The sequence below is a fragment of the Equus caballus genome, chromosome 30 (genome assembly GCF_041296265.1).
Source record: "Equus caballus isolate H_3958 breed thoroughbred chromosome 30, TB-T2T, whole genome shotgun sequence".
Lineage (NCBI taxonomy): Eukaryota > Metazoa > Chordata > Mammalia > Perissodactyla > Equidae > Equus > Equus caballus.
The window spans coordinates 12,756,097-12,774,464 of record NC_091713.1 but is presented as its reverse complement, the minus strand read 5'-3'; the positions used below and the strand labels follow the sequence as shown (position 1 = coordinate 12,774,464).

General features: G+C 44.7%; 1 protein-coding gene across 1 annotated transcript in view; it reads left to right on the top strand.

Moving 5' to 3' along the window:
• Positions 1-1,305: 1,305 nt before the first annotated feature.
• Positions 1,306-18,368, top strand: part of FMN2 (formin 2) — a 342,454-nt gene continuing 325,391 nt past the window's right edge. Inside the window, exon 1 of the mRNA XM_023632505.2 lies at positions 1,306-3,097. Coding sequence (XP_023488273.2) covers positions 1,510-3,097 — 1,588 coding nt within the window. The 5' untranslated portion in view covers positions 1,306-1,509. The remainder of the gene's footprint in view (positions 3,098-18,368) is intronic.

Genomic DNA, 18,368 nt, shown 5'->3' with positions numbered 1-18,368 from the left:
TTGATAAAAATGTTTAAGTAGGGAGGTTTAAAATGTTGCTTCACAATGTGTGAAGGAACATATGCCAGCTGCATTTAAATTGCATCATACAACATGTAGTATTTTAGGCTCCTTTGGGCTTACTTTAAAAATACTAACCTGCTGGATAGCACTTCTGTATTTTCAGAGTGGTTAACAGTGAACTTCTAACTTAAATACTTGTAACGTTATTGATTAATGCCACTTTAATCTTATTTTTATTTATAGTTTGGAGCTTCTTTAGATACCAATGATGTTTAAAAATGCTTTCTTAATATAGGTAACTAAATTTCCTAAGTAATTAAAATTGTGACAAGATTTACAAGAAGGAAAAATTTTATATTAATAATGAAGCCAGAAAGTTAAGAAATTCCGTTACTGTAAACTGCTGCAAACTTTTATAATAAAGGCAAGGACAGTTTGCCTTGAAGGGTTTGCTTGGGAAAGCGGTGGTGAACAGCATAACATCTGATTTCGTGAGTTGTGCCGCCAAGGGTGTTTCTTTTTTGTCTTTTTCTTTTTTATGGGCAGCAACAATAGGAACATGTTTAATATTGATGAGTTTGACCTCCTGGGAGTTTGGCATATGCACCCTTTTTGAATACAAATGCTGTTTGATTTATATGGTGAACACATAGAATTTTGGAGATTAGCATTTTAATCAACTCTAATCTCTTAGCATTTTCTGATTCCCCCTCCTCGCCGTTTTGTCAAACAAAGTTTGAAAAATGAACTTTTGAAATGACAGCTAGTGTTCTCTCATCGAGATGCAAGGTCTGCATGAGACATAAAAGCAGCACTATATGTGGTAACCTTGCCTAAACCATATGCTGAAGCACATTAACAGTGTTCAAGATGATCAATTATTAAGGAAAAGCCATTCATTCCACAAATATTTATTGAAGGACCATGCTTCTGCATGGGGTGGGGGTGGGGTGTGTATATGGCCCTGATATTACAGCACCTCTAAAGTGGGACTTGGCTTCAGTTTTTCCCCGTTTAAACTTTTCTTTTTCATTTAACTATTCTCGTGGCAGGTCCCTGAGCATTGAAGTTTGGTGTGCATCTTCCAGCTGACCAGCTCTTCAGCCGGTAACAATGCATTCGATTCGCACGGTGGAGATTAAAGTTCCCAAGATAGAGGAAACATTTTTCGCGCCCGCGTTCAGCCGGGAGGCGAGCTGGGGCCGAGGGGGCGGCGGCGGCCAGCGGGGAGCCGGGCCCGGGCTGCGTCCCGCGCTGCCATTGGCGGGCGCCGCGCGCCGCACTGAGCATGTTCGCGCCCCGCCAGCCCCGGGCCGCAGCGCATTATGCAAAGCGGAGGCAGATGCGCGCGGGGCCGGCCGGGCGCGCGGCGGCCTCCTCTCTCAGCGGCTCGCCCCGCCGCCTGACTTGCCTGGGAGGCTCCCCTCGCCCGGGCCGGGGGCCGAGGAGGGCCGTGATGGCCTGACTGCTCGAGGCGCAGCGGCAGCGCAGCAGCGGGAGTACAACATGGGGAACCAGGATGGGAAGCTGAAGAGGAGCGCAGGTGATGCCTTGCACGAAGGCGGCGGCGGCGCCGAGGATGCTGTTGGGCCCAGAGATGTGGAAGCCACAAAGAAGGGGAGCGGGGGCAAGAAGGCGCTGGGCAAGCACGGCAAAGGGGGAGGGGGCGGCGGCGGCGGCGGTGGCGGTGGCGGCGGCGGCGGGGAGCCGGGCAAGAAGAAGAGCAAGTCGGACTCCAGAGCCTCGGTGTTTTCCAACCTGCGGATCAGGAAGAACCTGTCCAAGGGAAAAGGCGCCGGCGGCTCCCGCGAGGATGTGCTGGACGTCCAGGCCCTGCAGACCGGGGAGCTGGACAGCGCTCACTCCCTGGCCACCAAGACCCCGGACCTCAGCCTCTCGGCGGATGAGACAGGCCTGTCGGATACCGAGTGTGCCGACCCTTTTGAGGTGACCCGTCCAGGTGGCCCGGGGCCAGCCGAGGCTGGGGCCGGGGGCCGGGCGGTCGCTGGGGATTTGGAAGCTGCGGCAGGGGCGCAGGATGGACAAAGGACCAGTTCAGGCTCGGACACGGACATCTATAGCTTTCACTCGGCTACCGAACAGGAGGATTTGCTCTCAGACATCCAGCAGGCGATCCGCCTGCAGCAGCAGCAGCAGCTCCAGCAGCAGCTGCAGCTCCAGGGCTCCGAGGAGCCTGCAGCGCCCCCCACCGCCGCCTCCCCCCAGCCTGGGGCCTTCTTGGGCCTGGACCAGTTCCTGCTGGGGCCGAGCAGCGCAGCCGGGGAGGCCCCAGGCAGTCCAGACACGGAGCAGGCGCTGTCCGCGCTCTCCGACCTGCCCGAGAGCCTGGCTGCCGAGCCCCCGCTGCCCGAGCAGCCGCAGCCCCCCGGCGCCCACGGAGCCTCGGAGGCGCCCGGCCTGCCGGCGGCCCAGCCCGCGACCGCAGACTCGCCCTCGTCCACCGCCTTCCCCTTCCCCGAGTCCGTACCTGGCGAGGGCGCTGCCGGAGCCCCTGTGCGCGGGGCTGGGGACACGGATGAGGACGGCGAGGAGGATGCTTTTGAGGATGCCCCCCGAGGCTCTCCGGGGGAAGAGTGGGGCCTGGAGCGGGGAGAGGCCCCGCAGAGGCTGGGGGCAGAGCCCGAGGATGGGGCGCGAGGGCCCGGCGCCCCCGCGGCCGCCTCCCTGCCCGGCAGCCCCGCACCCAGCCCGCGCTGCTTCAAGCCCTACCCGCTCATCACCCCCTGCTACATCAAGACCACCACCCGGCAGCTCAGCTCGCCCAACCACTCTCCGAACCAGTCCCCCAGCCAGAGCCCCAGGATCAAGAGGCGGCTGGAGTCCTCCCTGAGCCGGGGGCCCCGAGCTGCCCTCGCCTCCGCGGCCGCCCCGGCCAAGAAGCAGCGGGCGGACGGCGGCCTCGCCGGCGGCCTGAGCCGCTCGGCCGACTGGACGGAGGAGCTGGGCGCCCGCGCGCCGCGGCCCGGGGGCTCGGCGCACCTGCTGGAGCGCGCGGCCGGACCCCCCAGCGGCGGAGGGGCGCCCCCCGCGCGAGCCCAGGCGCCCGCCGACGGCTTCCAGAACGTGTTCACAGGTGAGCGCGCCCTGCCGCCGGCCTCGGGGCGCCCGGCGCCTGCCCGTCGGGGCCTTGCCCTGCCACCTGCCCCGGCTCTGAGAGCCGGGAACTGCCTGGCGTGTCCCTTTTTCCCGGGGAGTCCTTTTACGTCCTGCTCAGCCGCTTACCCGCTTAGTGAAATTTCGATTTTCTTAGAAGGTCTTAAAGGGAACAACCTAGTTGTGTCTGTCCTACGTCATCTCTAGAAAGGGCTGCTCTGTCCATTTCTCCAGGGTATCTACAGTTCTCTACGTCTAGTGTCATGCCGGGCACATAAACTCCTTTTCTGCATTGTTAGCTAAGCCATCATTCTTTTTCTTCCTCATCCTCACAGCATTAAAAAGAACAAAATTGTTCATGGCCCTTTGACAAGGGTGAGTGTTGGAGAAACAGGTCATTCTAGTACCATCCAAAGGTGATCCCTGACTGTGCGTATCTTTGAGTACGTGTGTATATGTGGTACGTAGTTTCTATCATGCAGCCGTCTGGGTAGACCACTTAGTCAAGTTAAGTGGTCACTCCTGTTTGCTGATGCAACTAGATCTGATACATGCTTGTAGAAGATTAAAAAATAAATAGAGTATTAGGGATAAGTTTTACTTGGTTTCATGGTCCAATCAAAGAAGGTATAACTTGGAGATAGTGAAGGTGAGAAGGCCAAAGGCACACGTGGTCCAGATTGGTACCTCTCCTTAGCATTTGTTATAGACTCTGATAGGCACCCTAAGGCTGGACTGAAGGGTCAGTTTACTGTGGTAAAGGTCAAGTGGTGTGATGAGTTCGTCCTTTCTTACAGGCTTATGGGTGGCAAGTCCTTACCTTCAGCACCCAATGGTAGAGGGTGGCTACGTTTATGTTTATTAACCCTGGCTCTTCATTACGAAATGAAATACTGAGTAGGAATTCAAGGAGTAGGAAAAAATGAAAATTCATGCAGGTGCTGGTAGGTTTGTGATGAATGTTTCAATGATTAAACATTTCAAATGTAATTTGAAAAGCTGAACATCTTACGTCCTATTACTTTAATAAATAGGCTATCTATAAAACATTATTTAGATGATATTTATCGGTCAGTGTGGCTACTGCTTGGTTGGCCAAATGCTGTTAATGTTGTGGTCGTGACTTGTTTGACCACATTTTTATTTTCACCTATGGCCTGTCTTTTACATTTATAGATTCCTTTTTTTTTCTTTTGAGGAAGATTAGCTCTGAGCTAACATCTGCTGCCAATCCTCTTTTTTGCTGAGGAAGACTTGCCCTGAGGTAACATCCGTGCCCATCTTCCTCTATCTTATATAGGGGATGGCTACCACAGCATGGTGTGCCAAGCGGTGCCATGTCCACACCCGGGATCCGAACCCGGAAACCCCAGGCTGCCAGAGCAGAATGTGCATACTTAACTGCTGTGCCACTGGGCCGGCCCCACATTTATGGATTCTTATACTTAAGAGTAGCCTCTTGGGGCCAGCCCCATGGCCGAGTGGTTAAGTTAGTCAGCTCTGCTTCAGCGGCCCAGTGTTTCGCCTGTTCCAGTCCTGGGCGTGGACATGGCACCGCTCATCAGGCCATACTGAGGGAGCATCCCACATAGCACAACCAGTGGCACTTACAACTAGAATAAAAAAAAAAACAACAAGAGTAGCCTCTTCTAGTCATGTTACATACTTGGCGCTCTCTCTTCTTTGCTTCTTTTCCTTTCTTTCCTTTATCGAGTAGGTTAAATTGAAAGGAATGTTTATCATCTAATACCCATTAGATAAATTGTAAAAAAACAAAAAACAACCTAAAAACCCCCGAAAGACCATTTTTTGAAGGAGGAAGATTGGAAAGTTCTTGAGTTAATTTTTGTGAATTTAATGTTGGTGAGAAATCATGTATTTCCTCTTTCGCTAGGTAACATTCATTTATATATTAATTTTCCAAAAATGAAAATGTCACCATAATTAAGACTGTCCTTCATTAATATTAATGGTTGCTCATCCTAGTAGCATTGGACTTTGGAAATATATTCATTTCCTTCATTTAACAAATACGTGTATACATGCCTACGTACATCGTACATTCTTCCAGACAGGATGGGAGGTGGTAGGAGATCCAAGCATCAGTCAGTCATGGTTCTTCCTTTCCAAGGCTCACTGACTGCCTGCGCAGGGACGGAGATGCAGCACGGTGCTCTGGGAGCGTCGAGGGTGCGGGGACTTTGCCCCCTTGGCAGGGGGTGGGGGAGGAGGCCTCCGTAGGAGGATTGATAGTCCTGAATACCGTAGGACTCTAAAAAGGTCCAAGGTCAAAGTGTATTCTTGGACGTTGCATTACATTTTAATTTGCTTAAGTACTATTTCCAGTGGGAAATTTGGGACTCTTACAGGAGTCGTCTTCAGGAAGGACCTGGATCCTGTTGACTGCCCCAGGCAGAATCTTTTGCTGTGCAGAGTAAAAGTATAGAGCTAGTGGTTTTAATGTGGACATCACCTACTTTGTATTTGATGGTTGGGTGTCGTTGGATGTTGGGTGACCAGTAGATATTTGTGTAGCAGTTTCCATGTATTTATCTCACCCACTCCCTTTTTTTTCCAAAAAAAAAAAAAAAAAAAAGAATTGGTAAATTGAATCTAACCCTGTAACTGGTGGGGAAATGGAGGTAAATAGAGAGATGAAATAACTTCTCAAGGTCACCCTGTGATTCACTCAGAGCAGAGCCAGAAATAGAAGCTGAGTCTACTGATTCAGGTCTGACTGTCCTTGCTTATTACTCACTTTGGGTGTTCAACACTGTAAGACGACCTACAGAGTAAAGACTGTTTTTAAGAGATATTATAAAATTTAAGGGCTTCACGTATGAGATTTCCAGTTTCTGTTTTTGATAAGGTGAGTTCCTTTCATTGTTGGACATCCGACCTGCTGTGGGCTGGATGAGAGGTGCACATTGGTCAGAGACAACCAGATTTTCTCAAGGCAGCTCTCGTGGAAACCACCGTTCTTACGGTATAAGAGTGAATCCAGATGGACACAGGCCCCAGTTTCTCAGCTGTTGTCTGTTTTCTTGTCCTCCGGCATCACATTTGGTTCTTTACCGTCCTCTACTAATTTATGGGTGTCTTGGAAATTACCAGAGACTTGGGGAGCACTAGTATTGTCCTTAGGGAAATTTTTTCACTTTAAAAAAATTGTTTTTGCTGTGTCTTTGGATCAGTTAATTGCCAGCTGCCTTTGAAGCAGGTGATCATTATATCTATAAGCTTCCATAAACATCTTTTATTTTTAAACCATAGAATGAGGGTTGCCAGCTCTGCAGGAAGGAACAGATGTTTTTCTCCTTTTACCGCCTTCCAAAAGTAGGGAGAAAATTCGAGTAAAGAGATCTCTCCATGGCACATGTTTGTGTTTGTTTGTTAGATATAAAAACATTTGGCAATGATGGACGCTGAAACTTTATCTCGTTTTAGCTGTTAAGGAACTGATGCTGTCTTAGGCCATGACACTGAAATATTTCACAGTTGATTTATTTGAAATACATCTTTTTTGGTGTTTACTAGAAAAAAATGGCTCCTGAAATTTGAGAGGTTCTTCTAGCAGAAACTTGTTAATAGAGTTTTGCAGTCAATTAAAGTTTAGACATGTAAAATGTTAAATTTGTGTTGCTAAATCACATTTGATAGGAATCTTTCCAAAGTCAGTTATGTGCTTATCTGTCTTTTTTAAAACAGAAAGTTTAATCTGTTTTACGTGGCTTAATGCTGTTTTCAGCTGCATCATTGTTCCGTCCTGTGAAAGCACTGGTGATGCTCTCCACCGCTCCTGAAGTGTGTAGGCCAGCGGCTCCAGGCTGCTGTTTCTGAGTGATTTTATCTGTGTAGTTTTCTTGACTCTTTCCTTCCTGTCAGCTGTTTATTCTTAGAGCTGTTTTTAGTCTCTCCTCCCCCTCCCATGGCTTCTATTTTGATTTTTCTGATCAATTCGTTATTGGCTTGTAAATCCTGTGATTATGATGTTAGCTATATTTATTGCACTTCTGCTAAAGGCCAGACTCTGGGTTGGTGCACTGCATAATTATCTTTAATCCTTACAACAGTCTGAAGTGTGGCTGCTCATCCTCATTTTCCCCATGAGCACGCTGGACCTCGGGCAAGTGAAGTCGCTTGCCTAAGGGCCTTAAGCTGGTAAATGGCCCATCTAGGAGATGTCCTTGGAAAGCCAAGTCTGTTGTTAAATGTGTGTAAAGTGACGCGAGGGCATCAGTGAGCTTTTGGAGGACTAGCTAATTAATAAAGGGCGTGGACTTTAGAATTTGGATTGTGTACTTCTCATTTTGACTTTTCTAAAGGTAGTCTTGATTTTTATATCCATAGAAGGACCCACTCTGGGAGTATAGATTTTTTTCATATACTTTGTTAAATTACTAGACTGTGAATTTTTTAAGGCCAGGAGCAGTCTCATTTCTAGCCCTAGCATCCGACAGAGTGTAGCTGTCTAGTTATTGTCCAATAAATGAATGAGGGTTGGGAACATAATGCATCAGTCTTACTATAACACAAAGAGGTTTTATGAGAATGCTGTCTTTTTCCCAGTATCTTGCCTTGCTGTGTTCCGTGTATCAGTAGAATTTGGCAACGTAAGCTGGGATGGGAGCACTGTTCATAAATCATTTTAGTTTGGCTTGAAAGATGCTTCCTCATGGTTTCTCTAAGACTGTGGTTTGGGTAGAAGTCAAGTGCCTGGGAGCTTCAGTGATGGGATTTAATGACTGCTCTAATGAGCTGAGGACTGGCCTCGTTTTTAGTGCATTTAGGCATTTGGATATAGGCCATGTGTATTTGAAATTGGACAGGTGCTTTTAGAACTGTTCCCTTCTGGTTCTGTTAAGAAGGTGCTGAACATATACCATTGGGTGATGGGAGCAGCAGAGTTCTAACTAGTACTGTTCTAGGTAAGTTTGCATCCTGGCTTTGCTATTTAGTTAATGACATATGCATGAAGGTGGAGGAGTAATTTCAGATTCATAATGGTAAGATGAAATGAAACAGTGTATGTAAGGCCCCTGTCGCTCTCCTTGGTACAGGAGAGGCACACAGTTGGTGCTATCTGCTTTCCTGTCCTGGTTTATTGCCTCATAGACTTTCTTGTTCAAAGTCGTCCAAACCAAATTTGTTAAGATAGAACAAAATAACTCTGAAACTGTATACAAAAACTTGACAGGATGTTATCAGATGCTAGGTGAAAATCAATATTTCTAGTCATTAGTTTTTTACAAATTGTTTACTTTATACATCAGGTGGTTTTCTTTTTTGCATTTTCTATGATGGTAGCATTTTTGTCACTTTATCAGAAATTTTGGTTTTGGGGGTTTGGATAAAGAAAGCATGTGATGGAGGTGTGGCTGTGATGAGGGGGAGGTGCCGAGTTTCGAAGGAGGGTGGGGACGAGGCAGCAGGCTGACGCCCCCAGTGTTGATGTTCTGCACAGCATCTGGCTACAGCTGCCTGACTTTGCAGTCTTAACCTCCCACGATTTCCTTCATAAACTCCCTACTTTAGACAAGTTAATCTGCTTGCTGTTCTAAGAACATGCATTTCATTTTCTCGACTTTGTGCCTCTGTCTTACAGTTTTTACCCCCTTGGAACACGCTGTCTCTCTTGATTTAGCATCTGAAAAGGGCCCTTTAAATTCCCACTTCTGGTTTTGTCTCTACCAGCTAGACCTGACTGGCGGTCATCCCGATTTCTCTGCCCTTACTGTCTCTATCATATTTATATACTTCTTGGATTTATGGATTCTTTCAGTCTCCTCTCTCACCTCCCTCTGCCTTTCCTTCCTCGTTGTCTGCTCTCCTGATTCTGTCCGTCATTCTCTCTTCTGTCAGTCCATCCACAGACGTCTATTTCATGCCTGCTATGTGCCTGTCAATGTGACAGGCACTGAACAGACTGAGGTCTTTATGACTACTTGTTTACCTTTTTTTAAAGAGGCAAGTTGGGTATCTAGGCTTCCTATTGGTAGCTAAAACTTCCTGTTGAATTTAAGCTGGAAAATTACTAACCTTTTTGAGTATTTGAAGTGAATTATTTTCATTGAGGATTGAATCAGTGTGGAGCTAGAATGCTTCTTTCATAGAACTTGTGGTGAGAGAACATCTGTCCCTGTTTTTGTGAGTTGGTTTTAAAATAGCAATGATAATACAGTAACTCTAAGCTTCCAAATATAAATTTTATTGATAATGAAAGAAAAGGGAACTAGAGAAAATTTTATTACTCTGTTCATTTCTGCTTTTGCATTATAAGTACTAACCTGATGTTAATGAAATTTAGCAGTAAGGGGCCATTTGGATGAAATAACTACTGCCTCATGGCTTGATAGTTATTCGACATAATTTTAGTGATTGAAAGCTTTGTAAGGCTTTTTTTACATTAAAAGTGTAAATATATGGCAAATATGACTTCTTATCAATTTGAAATGGTAGTTAGTAAGGCAAGGTATTAAAATTATAAGGACAAATAATAACTGCTGCTACAAGAGGATGGTAATCACGCTGAAGAGTCATTATCCTTTGACAGCTGCTCCACTCTGGGTGACAGAGGGAGAAGAATTTGTGTCTTCCTCCTTCCCCACGATGTACTTGGAAGTGTTGATTAGATGGCAAAATTACTGGCATTTTTCTGCGATCCAGTCAGTCTCCATTGTACCCTGGACCCACTGGAAGCTTTGTTATCTGTTAGGCCAGAGCTGCAATGGGCTGAAAATAGTCCTTTTGTTTTTCAGGGGGAATGGCATAATTTCTTGAGAAAATTTAGAGGCTTAATTCAGAGGCCTCTACTGTGTTTTTAATGCTTAGAAATGCTTAAACGCTGCTCAGTTGGGTCTCTCTCTATACTTCAAGGAGAAGGGTTCTTTGTTGTAGTACTCCGTGATATAGTGGACATGCATGGAAAGTAATCCTCTGTCATTTAAGTGGTTTTACTCACACAGAAGGGGAAGGAATGATGTGTATGAGGAAGCCCGTAGCAGCGCTATGGCAATGGTGCAGGCCAAGAAGTCTTTCAGTCAGCCTCCCCTTGTAAGTAACCCATTGATCTCCTGTTGGCGGAGTCAGTAATGTCTTACCTCTTCTTGGTACCCTGCTTTTGAAACCAGCAAACAGCCATTGATGATTAAGTATCTAGGTACTAAAGGTTTTTCCTTTTTGCAATTACTGATTATAGTTTTTAGCTGTTTAACCCACCCATTGTTAACTGTACTGTTTAGGAAATATGCCAGCTGACTCCCACTAGGCTCCTATACATAACATGTCCCAGGAGCCTGGGTCACCATGGTAATGCGTGTGTGAGCTGTTTTTCAGGAATTAGAACTCCTTGTCCACTTCAGGCCGGTTGAGACCACCAACTCATCAACTGGGCCCGCACAGATATCTGATAGACGACCTTTTGACGTCAAGAGGCTAAAAACTCCACCCTCAGATCATGTTGACGCCGCCATTTTGTGAACATGGGTCCTATGAAGAGGCGTGGGGTCTGACTACGCTTGCGCAGATCGTCAGTTACCTCACCTCTCCTCACCTCCAATCACCTACCTCCACATTTCAGACCACCTTGCCTCCATCCCATAAATACCCCTGAGTCCCTATTTTCAGGGGAAGCGAATTTGAGGCTCGTGTTCTCGCTTCCTCACGTGGCTGCCTTGTGAGTAACCCTCTCTCTGCTGCAATCTCGGCGTCTCGGTTTTTGGCTCTCTGGGCGGTGGACAAAAACGGACCTGGTTCAGTAACACTTTCTCAGGTTGCAAAGGTGAAGGCGGTCTTGCTGGGAAGCTGCTTCCTCTGAGTCTCATCCACCCCTGCGATCCTGTAGAAGCGACGCTTCCAGCAGTTACCTTTCCTCCTGAGAGCGATGTTCTGCATATTTAGAGCTTTTCTTTATCGTTAGAGCTGAAGAAAATCCCTGTGCTGGAGGATCCATTTATACCATGGGCTAAAGATGCTTCGGTATCTGTAACAGCTGGTGGTGAGAGCAGTGATGTTTTGACCTTGATAGTTTTGATCCGTTGTTAACTGATGCTAAAGGAGGTTTGGACTGGTTGGACTGCTGTCATCTGATGTGAACTCGAGACCTTGTGTTTTTGGACACGAGGGTAGTGATAGTGTGTAGCGGCTGGCTGACTTGTTTCATGGAAATAGAGGAAAAGGAGAGCTGGGATGTACGAGGTATGCCCCAAGGATTCCGAGGATGTGGAGTCTTTATAATATAGCGGGCAAGTCCTTGTGGATTCGTTCTCTACCATAGAAATCATCTCCTATTCTTGGATGGATTATAGGCTTTGCATTTTTCCTTTTAACCTTCTCAATAAAGGTAGTACTGTTAGCTCTCATATTTCAGTGTATGTTAATATATTGATTTTTATTGTGTTTAAAATTTTCTCTACTATTATATGTGCTTACTCAAGTAATTTTTATGAGTCTGTGGTATTTCATTGACAAGTTTGCATTGGTATTAAAAATTTCTTAGAGACTAGAAGGATAAAAGGTTTGAGAACTCCTAGATTTTTACTTTTTTAACAAGTTTTATTGGCTTTAAACAAGGGCAGTTTGTTAAGCCCATTAAGAAGCAAACAGACTAGAATAGAACTATTTCAGGATCCCAGATGAATGCATTTGAATACTAGGTGGAAAGTTTTGTAAGTAATGAGTCTCTTCATTAACATGCAAGTCTTATCTTTTAAAAGAGTGGTAAAAACGACTGGATAACAATAGAGATAATGGTTTAGAACTCATTTTGTAACCTATATTTGCCAGGTAGATAATTGGCCTCCCTTGCCCTCCCCCACACTTGTAAAGCTGTGGACAGCCCTTGCCTGTGAGGAGAGGTCAGGTATGTGAATCCTCCGTGGGGGGTGTCACATTTTGCAGCTACCCGAGATGTAAGGTAAGATATTATCTTCCTGTCCTCGCAGTGCTATTTTGGTTAAATGGCTTTGAGGGTGTAAAATGTGTAGATAGTGTCTTGGCAGTTTACTTCAGGATACAGATTTTGATCTGTCTCTATTCTGTTTTTAGAAAAATCCAGAAGTGTGTTGCCTCATTGGACCCAGTACATTATGGGTGGGCATCTAAGACTGAACAAGAACAGCAGTGATTTCAGTGGAGAGACATTTGTCTGGGCTGAAAATGTGATGTAAATGGAAAAGTGGTCCTGGAAGCCTTTCGTCTCTGACTTGGATTATTTCTCTAAGGAGCCTCATTTGTCTCTAAATTCACAGATCATTTTCACTCCATCTGCTTTGGGAAGATAAAAGCTGGGCGTGTGCCTTAGATTTAGCTTTAGGCCAAACCCCTAAGGTTGAGCCACCAGTTTCCTTTTGTATGTACCTCTTGGCATCATTACCAACTAAAGTTACCAATAGACTCCTGGGCTGTCTCTCCAGCTCCTCTCTGCCTCTCCGACCCCCACCCCCCCACCCCCGTCTCTCTCTCTGTCTTTCTGTCTCTCTCTCTCTGTCTCTGTCTCTCTCTGGCATCAGGCACATCCTACTTAGCTGTGGCAGGTCTAGGAGGCTCGCTGTGTCCACAACTGTACTTGTTATTTGTCCCACCTTCTAAACACTCCCCCAGGGTTTTCCAATCAAGGCATTGCTGTCCAGCCTTGACATAGTCCTTGATTCTTCCGTCCTTCTCATACTTGAACTTGACATCAGTTAGTCTTGCCATTTTCTCTATGCTTAAATGTCTCTTTAAGGAGTCTTGTAGTTTCTGTTCCCATTGCCTCTACACTTGCTGGGGCAGATCAGCCCACACTGAGATCCTGAACGTTCTCCCTGCCCTCAATCTGGCTCTTCTCCAGTAATTCTCCACAAGGCAAGAGAGTAAACTAAAATACGAAGGTGAACTGGCCAGTCCCAGTTTAGAAACATTTCAGTGATTCCAATAAAGGCTAAAGTCTGTGTTCATATATGTATGTATATAATATGTAGACTGTATATATTTATATGTAGTATATAGGCTAAAGTTTTAATTCTTCTCTATATTTCTCTCTAAATACATTTATAATATATATACTTTTCTGTATTAGTAGCTAATGCTATGCACTTCTGTCCCCTCCATGTTGCTCAGTCTCTGTCTCTCATCCTGTCCTGAATGCTCAGTCCTTAGATGGCTCATGTTCTCCCTAGTAGTTTTAGGAACAGTGGACACTCTCTGTTCCTGGTCTTTAGGAAGAAACGTGCGTGTACTCACATCCCTCACTGTATGGCACACGCCCACCTTAGTCCATGCAGAACTCTCCGTTTTGTCCTTGTATTTTCATTTCCTGTTCTGGCCCCCTTTGTGGACAGAGGGAACTGCTTTTATGTGATTGCTTGATATCCTGAAAATTGTATGTGGTTTTGTGAAGTATGTAGTATTCCTATGTATGTTTAATTTAAGTTTATACAAACATTCTGAGTTGTAGAGTTCATTCTATTGGTTTTTTTTTTTAAAACTCAGGAGCCTTTAGGAGAAAAATCTACAGATTTTTCTGGGTGAGTATCTGCCAAGTTCATTGCTTCTTACCGCTTTATGATATTCCAGAATGAGAGTTCTGTGAGATTGTACACTCCAGGGGGCACCAGTCACCTTTATTGTGTGTGAATAATGTCCCCTAGAATGTATAGCTCGGTGGCCGTGGACATTCCTCGTGTTTCATTTAAGCATTTGCACGGGGCTGAGCATCTGGATTCCTGTTCTTCTCTGCCACCACATCGTCCTGATGGCTGTTCTGGTATGGGATCCTGTATGAGAATTTTTCCGGGATGCGTTTTCAGTAGTGAGGTTGCTGGGTCATAAAATAAAGATTTACTGACTTTGTCTAGGTACTGCTAGAGTAGTTTCCAGACTGTTTCCCCCAGTTTATACTCCATCAGCACAGCAATTTGTATTAATGTAATTTTTGAAGTTTTACCAATGCAGTGAGGGAAGGTGGTAACTCATTGTTTTACTGTTTGCTTTACATCTGTCTGGTGGACAGTGCCTCTGAGAAAACCTTGTGTATTTTTAGCCATGTGGGTTACCCTTCTGTGAATTGCCTGTTCACATCCGTTTACCTTTTTCGATAAGGTTTCCTGATTTTTCTTGTTTATTCATATGAGTTCTTTGTATATTCTTGATGTGATACTATTACCAATGTTAGGGATGTCATGGATTGTCACTAAGCCGCCTCCTTAGGCTAACATGAAAGTGACGTTTCTGAGTCCCTTGAAGGTTGTGTGTCAGATGTGGTGTAGATTTGATGAGTTTGCGTCAGATTTGGAAGACCTATAATGAGGCCTAGGACTGACTCACGTCACTTGTACTTGCAGGCACAGCTGAGGAGCTACCCGCTTCTTCTGGGGCAGCGTTAGCAGAGGTCTAGTGTCTGGGTGCCAGTGTCACTGAGACCAGCGTAGGGCGTCCCTGCAGCTGGTGTGGCTGGCAGCAGGCAGTGCGGTTCTGGTCCTGGCAGCAGAGGTGGCATCCAGCCGCAAGGCCTCCTGATTCTGGAGCAGCAGTGTGCTCTGGGAGCGGGACCTTAGATCAGAGGAGAGGCAGCCACCTCTAGTGGCCTGGTTCTGAGTTGTGGCTTGGTGAGTAGTTTCTAGAAGAAGGCTAGAATCTTTTCCTTCAGCCCTTCCAAGATTCTGTAAAATAACTAATGCCCTATAGTAAGTATCTCCCTACTGAAACTGTTTGGAGTGGATTCGGTTCTGTGTAATCATTGAAATCTTACCGTATAGAATCAATTTTAGGTATTATCAGTATTTTCCCCTAATAGTCCATCCCTCTTAAATTTGTTGTGCCATTGAACAGAAATACTTAATTTTGATATCATCAAGTCTACTTTTCACCTATAGTTTGTGCTATTTTCTTCTCATTTAAGACATTCCTTCTCACTCCAGGTTACAAGCCTTCTGTCCTGTGTGGTCTTCTCTTAGCTGTAACCTTCACCCTCCATAGTTAAGCCTCTGATCCATTTAGTCCTCCTCAGTGTTGGGTGTGATGTAAGGATTTGGGTTTATTTTCCTCTACGGGCAAGCCGGTGTTTTTAACGTCTTCTACTAAATAGTTTTTGCTCACTGATTTTTTGATACCACCTTAATATCATTCCCATTAGAGATAAGTCTGTTTCTGGGGTCTGTTCTTTTCCTTTGATGTGTATTTTCTGTCTTCAGTCACTATCATACAGTTCTTATAAATGTAGCTTTGGACTATATCTAATTACCTAGAAGAGAAATATCCCCTTTTTCACAGTTGACTTAGCTCTTGGTGGACCTTGTTGTCTTCCATATAAAATTAAAGTAAATTTTTGAGTTTCTTAAAGAGTCCTGATGGTGTTTGTTTGGGATTTTATTAAATTTGTAGATTAAATTGAGGATTATTGTCACTTTCATAATATCATCCAGGACTGTGAAAGATGTCTTTGCTTATTCAGGTCATCTTTTATGTCCTTTTAATAGAATTATAGACTTTTCTCCACAGAGAGTTCGTATTTTCTTTCCTGAGCTCGTTTCTGGATGCTTCATATGTTTTATTGATACTGGGAATGGTATCTTACTTTTGTATTATTTCTCATTATTGTTGGGGTAAAGAAATGTTTTCACTGTCTTTCAGTTGCATTGTATGATTTCCCTTATGAATATTTTTTAAACCTAAAGCTTAGTTAGTATAACTATATAAATCTATAGTTTATAGTTAAGATTTTGTCACCAACTTTGATGTGTGGGTTTTCCCCCACAACACCCACCAATTCTCTGCGACACCACAATTCCACTCAGTTCTGACACTACCTACCTAGAGATAGCTTCAGATCCCGCAGGTTAAGGGCTCAGTCCTATAAGACCACCCCCCTTCAGATGGCAATCAAAAGTCTAGGCTGTCACCTGGGCTTCTGACCAACTGACTGTAGATTCTGTCGGCCTCCTTCTTAGGTTCCATTAATTTGCTAGAGCGGCTCACAGAACTCAGAGAAACATTTTACTTACTAAATTAGCAGTTTGTTATGAAAGGATATAACTCAGGAACAGCCAGATGAAGAGATGCATAGGGTAAGGTATGGGGAAGGGGCTCCCATACTCTCTGAGTGCCACTCTCCCTGAATCTCTGTGTGTTCACCAACCTGGAACGTCTCCAAACCCCCTCCTTTTGGTTTTTTGGAGACTTCATTACATAGGCATGATTGACTAAATCATTGACGATAATTGAACTCAATCTCCAGCTCCTCTCCCCTCCCTGGAGATCTGGGGGCTGGGACTGAAGTTCCAACCCTCCAATCACATGGCTGGTTCCCCTGGCAACCAGCCCCCAACCTTAGGTGCTTCCAAAAGTCACCTCAGTAACATACACTCAGGTGTGGTTGAAAGGGGGTTGTTATGAATATCAAGACAACTTTATCGCTGTTATCACTTAGGAAATTCCAAGTTTTAGGAGCGCTGTGCCAGAAACTGGACAAAGACCAAATACATACTTCTTATTGTAAATCACAATATCACAATTGTCATATGGGATTTTAAAAGCAGTCTTTATTTTTTTACAGCAAAATTAATTGAGGCATAATCATAGAACATAGTATACATTGTGTGGATTCTTTTGAAATTATCGTGGCTTTCTTGTTGGCATTGTATATGATAAGTAATTTTTGTGAATCCATGCTCTCTTTGGGGAGCTATAATCCTAAAATCCAGAAACATTATTAACAGTTCAATTTAGTAGGTTGTGTTTAACACTCAACGTTAATAAAAATCTCTAATTGTTTAAAGTACTTAAAAAGCATTGTTTAAACAAATGTATAATATTTTTTATCCAATCAGAAAATCACCCATCCCTTGGTTTCCATGGCATTCTTCTCCCTGCTTTGCCTTCTCCATTTTGGGCTGGCTTTTAAACACCTCCGTCTGGTCCTCCCCTTCCACCTGACCCTTGCTGACTAAATGCTGCTTTCCAAACCCAGGCTTCGTAGTGGGTCCATCTTAACGCCCACCCTCGGGAGTCTTTTCCTTGTGTGTCAGTGACTCCAAATTCAAATTTCTGGCTCAGATCTCTTTTGAATTCCAAATGCAAATTTCTTATTGCCTTTAAAAAAATCTTCATATGGATATGGGAGTAGATCCAACCTGAACTTCTCTTTCCTCCACACCAGCCAGCTCCCTTATTTATTGCCTGCCCTGGTGGATGGTAATAGCATCCGGCCCAACCCTTTACCCAGTTTCTTAAGCCAAAAATCTGGGAGTTGTGCAGGTTAGCTAAATTCCTCATACTTTCTCCTCCTCATATCCAGCCAGTCACCAAATACTATTAAAATATACTTCCAAAAATTTTTTAAAATACTCCTCTCCTTTCTAGGAGGATTTATTTATTAATTTATTTTTGCTGAGGAAGATTTGCCCTGAGCTGACATCTGTGGCCAGTTTCCCTCTATGTTGTTTGTGGGATGCCACCACAGCATGGCTGATAAGTGGCATAGGTCTGTGCCTGGGATTCGAACCCGTGAATCTGGGCTTCGGAAGTGGAGCACACTGAACTTAACAGCTATGCCCCCAGGCTGGCACCTCCAGGAGAATATTTCATGCTCTTCTCAGAATTATTCAGTGGCTCCCCATTGACTACTGGGACAAATTTTAAACCTGGGATCTCTATTTAAGCTGAAAATTGAAGGTGTTCAGGAAGCAGGAGCTGGATTTGCTAGCAGTTGGTGTGACTGATCTCAAGATAAAGGAGGCCGTCCCTTCTGGAACGTCCAGCCTTGAACGGGGTGGTCTGGAGAGGAGCGATTTCACTCTTCTCTGGAGATGTTCAGAGACTGGATGGAGCTGCTCCGGGGTGGCACACCCTGGAGAGGCTGAACTTGATGACCACTAACCTTCCTTCCAGAAGAGTCAGTGTTGTTTGACTCAGCAGTAAGAGCAGCAGCTACCATCTGTGTGTCTCATTCCTTTTATTTGAATCTGCTTTAAATATGGAAAAAACTCTGCAGCCAGAGGTGCTTTAAAGCTGCCATTTATTAAATTCACTTTTATGATTTAACTTCATAGATAAAATTAAGTTTTTTCTTTTAAAGCATTTTCCTTCTGACATTTCTATAATTTTTTCCTTTCAACTTTGATTTGTTTCATGACCATTTAAGAAATCACCAAAGAAATCCGTATTCTGGCATAGGTTCTGAAGAGTGGTTGGTAGTCATTGTCATATATGTTCTGTGATATTCCTTGGCCAATTTTATTAGATTTATTAGATTAAATTTCTCAGTTTATTCTCAT